The sequence below is a fragment of the Bison bison genome, unplaced genomic scaffold (assembly GCF_000754665.1).
Source record: "Bison bison bison isolate TAMUID 2011002044 unplaced genomic scaffold, Bison_UMD1.0 scf7180017846286, whole genome shotgun sequence".
Classification (NCBI taxonomy): domain Eukaryota; kingdom Metazoa; phylum Chordata; class Mammalia; order Artiodactyla; family Bovidae; genus Bison; species Bison bison.
The window spans coordinates 30509-34203 of record NW_011476859.1 but is presented as its reverse complement, the minus strand read 5'-3'; the positions used below and the strand labels follow the sequence as shown (position 1 = coordinate 34203).

Sequence of the window (3695 nt, the reverse complement as noted above, 5' to 3'; positions counted from 1 at the left end):
GTGCCTGAGGGATGATGCCCTGCTGGTCCTTCTCCTGCTTGCCCATCATGGTGTAGGACTTGCCAGCCCCAGTCTGTCCGTAGGCGAAGATGCAGACGTTGTAGCCTTCGAAGGCGTGCTGCAGCATCTCCTCACCAATGTCGCGGTACACCTGCTTCTGTGAGGCGTAGTTGATGTCTTCCGGCTGCAGGAGGAGAGGGGAGCAGCTGCAGGAGGCTGGGGTGCCGAGCCCTCCGCCCACCAGGTTCACTGAGCGCCCGCATCGCACCAGGGGCCTCCGGGGCCAAGGCCAGTGATGTGGGAAGGACACCTGCCCGCCCACCCTCTCACAGGACACCTGGAGAGGGGAAATAATCTGGGAGGGGGGCGGCTTCCGGAGGGAGCGGTAGGAGGAGCCATCAGGCTAGGGCCGGACAGAGCGGAAGAGCATTTCAGCAGAGGGAACAGCATGTGCAAAGGCTGGGAAGTGGGAGTACATGACGTGGTGCCTGAAACCAAGCTTGGTGTGGCGGCCGTGGAGTGCAAGATGGGGCTGGAGAGGCAGCAGGGTAGGAGCTCATGGGCTGGGCTATCGCCCTTGGACACTGTTCTGAAGACGGTGGTCTCTTTAGGCAGGACCGGGGGTCACCCTGACTGTGGGAGAGGAGGGGCCGGAAGCTGAAATGGGGAGCCCTGGGACCAGGCTCTCAGAGATGTGAGCCAGGGTGGGCCCTGGCCCAGGGGCAGAGGGCCTGACGCCTCCTAGGATGCAGGAGGCTGGGGGATGCAGGACTGCGTGTGGACAGGATGGAGGAGGTGGGGGTGAAAAGCCCAGAGGCCTCCTGGCTCCCAGGGGAAGTGCAGTGGAGGGCGAGGGCGGGCCAGCGTCAGGGGGCGGGTTCAGCCTCGGACGCTGAGCTTGGGATGTCTGGGGAAGAGGAGACGTACAACTCAGACCCTGGGAAGCCGCCCCTGGTGGGCTGACAGCCCCTGGCCCCTGTCACAGCAGGGGACAGTGCCCCTGGCACCTGCACTGTGACCTGTCACACACAAGGCAACTGCGGAGGGCAGGCCCCTCCCCACGGGCCTCCACCTAGGCCCACACCTCCCGCATCAGCCCTGCAGGGGAGCGGTTGGGTCCCTCACCCCACTGCCTCAGAGAGATCAAGGGACTGGCGGACGGCCACACAGCAAGCAGGGCGGAGCTGGCTTCCACCCCCCCGGAACCAGCCCTGGGCTTACCGAGGTGTGTGACCAGTAGGAGTAGTCGAAGCTGAAGCTTTTGGGCGTCTCCTTGGGCTGTTTGGGGTTAACGATGGCTAAGGAGAGGGAGACAGACATAATGTTTAGCGCTGCCCTGCAGGGACACACTGACCCTGGACATGCCCGAGAGGAACCCCAGGGCAGGGAGGCAAGGTCCTAAGAGACCTCTAGCCTCAGAAAATCCAGCCTCCAACCCCAAAATGGGCAGGGACGAGCCAGATAATCCTCTGTCACCAAGGCAGTGCAGAGTGGTCCCTCTCTGCAGGCACTGGGTCGGAGCACAAGCCCACGGCCCATTCCCTCCTCCTGGGTCCACACTCTGCTCGCCTCCCCAGCCCTGGTCTCTCACATCTGTTCTGCACACACGTGCCCTAGGAGGCCCGGAAGACCGTCAATCACAGCCGCGTCCTCGCTGCTTTGGAGGCCCATCACACTCATGTGCTCGTCCGCGTCCAGGGTGTGCTGGCTGTCCCTCTGCGGGGACACCACACATTCCTGCTCCTGCAGGGCCTGCGCGTCCACTCTCGGGGCCGTGGGGCAGTCTTCACCTCAGCTCCCCCCAATCCCCCTCCTCCACCAGCCACACCTGGGCCGGCGGGAGGCAGCTCTCACGAAATGTCGGTTCATCAAGGGACGAGCAATACCGCTGGCAGGCCTCCCGAGGCCTGTGTCCAGCCCAAGGCCACAGCACCCCAGGGATCCCACGCCCTGGACAGGCCTTGGGTCCCAGAGGCCTGGGCTTGGCTGGCAGCATGTCCGCTGTGGCCAGGCAGCAGGCACTGAGGCTCCTGGGACACTGTCTGAACCCCGATGCCTGTGTTGATAGAGGACCCCAAGAACCCCTGAGAGCCCACCTGGCCGGGGACAGACGCCTCCCTGGGGCTTCACCTCCACCAGGAACTCGGGCCATCCTGGTGCGAGAGGACTCCAGGCCACTCCCCGCCACAGCATCCCATCTGAGGAGCGCGGCACCCTCCTCCCCATACTTGGAGATTCGGGCCATGCTGCCCCCCCCTCTGACCCCTTTCCTCAGCTACCGGGGGCTGGGGCCCTCGCTTCCTGAGCTCCAGGACCCCACACCTTGCCCCGCCAGCCCATGTCCTGGGTGACCTATAACTCTCACTGAGAGAGCAAACCGCACCCCTGAGGTGGGCTGAGTTACATCCCTCAGCATTCACACATCACTGAGTCCTAACCCCCCTCAGAATTCATACATGGAGTCCTGACCCCAGGACTCAGGATGTGACCTTATTTGGAGACAGGGTCCTGGCAGGTGGAACTGGTAAGGAGGAGGTCACACTGGAGTTGGATGGGCCCTGATCCTACGGGGCTGGTGTCCTTTTTATAAGGGGAATGTGACACAGACACACGCATGGGGAAGGCTGTGTGAAGACAGAGGTGGAGGCCAGGACAGCGCTTCTCCAGGCCAGGAGACACCAGCATCTCCAGAAACCGCTAGAGGCGAGAGCCATGAAGGCTGAGTGCCAAAGAACTGATGCTTTTGACCTGTGGTGCTGGACAAGACTCTTGAGAGTCCCCAGACTCCAAGGAGATCAAGCCAGTCAATCCTAAAGGAAATCAACACTGAATATTCCTTGGAAGGACTGATGCTGAAGCTCCAATCCTTTGGCCACCTGATGCAAAGAGCTGACTCATTAGTAAAGCCCCTGATGCTGGGAAAGATTGAAGGTGGGAGAAGAAGGGGACGACAGAGGCTGAGATGGTTGGATGGCATCACCGACTCGATGGACGTGAGTCTGAGCAAACTCGGAGATGGTGAAGGACGGGAAAGCCTGGTGTGCTGCAGTCCATGGGGTCGCAAAGAGTCGGACACAACTGAGCAACTGATCAACAAGAAAAAGAGGTGAGAGAGGTGGGGAGTAGCTTCTCCCCCTCAGAAGGAACATCTTGATGTCACAGCCGGTGACTCCTTGATCTGGGACTCAACAGCCTCAGGACCTATTGTCTAAGCTGCCCTGTCTGCAGCCCTCTGCTATGGAGCCCTGGGACACTGAGACCTGCACCCCAACCTTGGCCACCCTGGCCTTGACCAGCTCGGCAGGCAGGCCCCCCACTATGCGCTCCAGAAGGTCTTGCTCACGGCCCAGGTGTTACCAGAAGCCCGGTCCCTATGGCTGACCCGGCTCCGGGCCCCAGGCCCCAGGTTTGAGGGGTTCTAGGTGATGGCTCGGCACCCTGGGGAGGCTGGCGGGAGGGAGCAGGTGGCTGACCATCACAGCCCTTTCTTTGGAGCTGAAAGGGGGTCACGTCATCCATGCTGCCTTGAGGAGCGAGGCTGAGAGGAGACCTAGCTGCCTGGGTTTCAGCTCCTGCTGGACGTGGGGACGCGGCCGCCGGAACCTCGGCACAGATAATGCCAGCGCCGTGGAAACAACAATCACAGCGCCCCCCCGAGCGCACACAGGCCCTGGCACCCACCAGCGCCCCAGCTC

General features: G+C 62.2%; 1 protein-coding gene across 1 annotated transcript in view; it reads right to left on the bottom strand.

Moving 5' to 3' along the window:
• Positions 1–3695, bottom strand: part of LOC104988021 — a gene marked incomplete at its 3' end in the record, with an annotated part of 11646 nt that overhangs the window by 4185 nt on the left and 3766 nt on the right. Inside the window, exons 2-3 of the mRNA XM_010839158.1 lie at positions 1222–1298; positions 5–184 (exon numbers count right to left, since the gene is read on the bottom strand). Of these exons, the coding sequence (XP_010837460.1) occupies positions 5–184; positions 1222–1298 (257 nt within the window). The remainder of the gene's footprint in view (positions 1–4; positions 185–1221; positions 1299–3695) is intronic.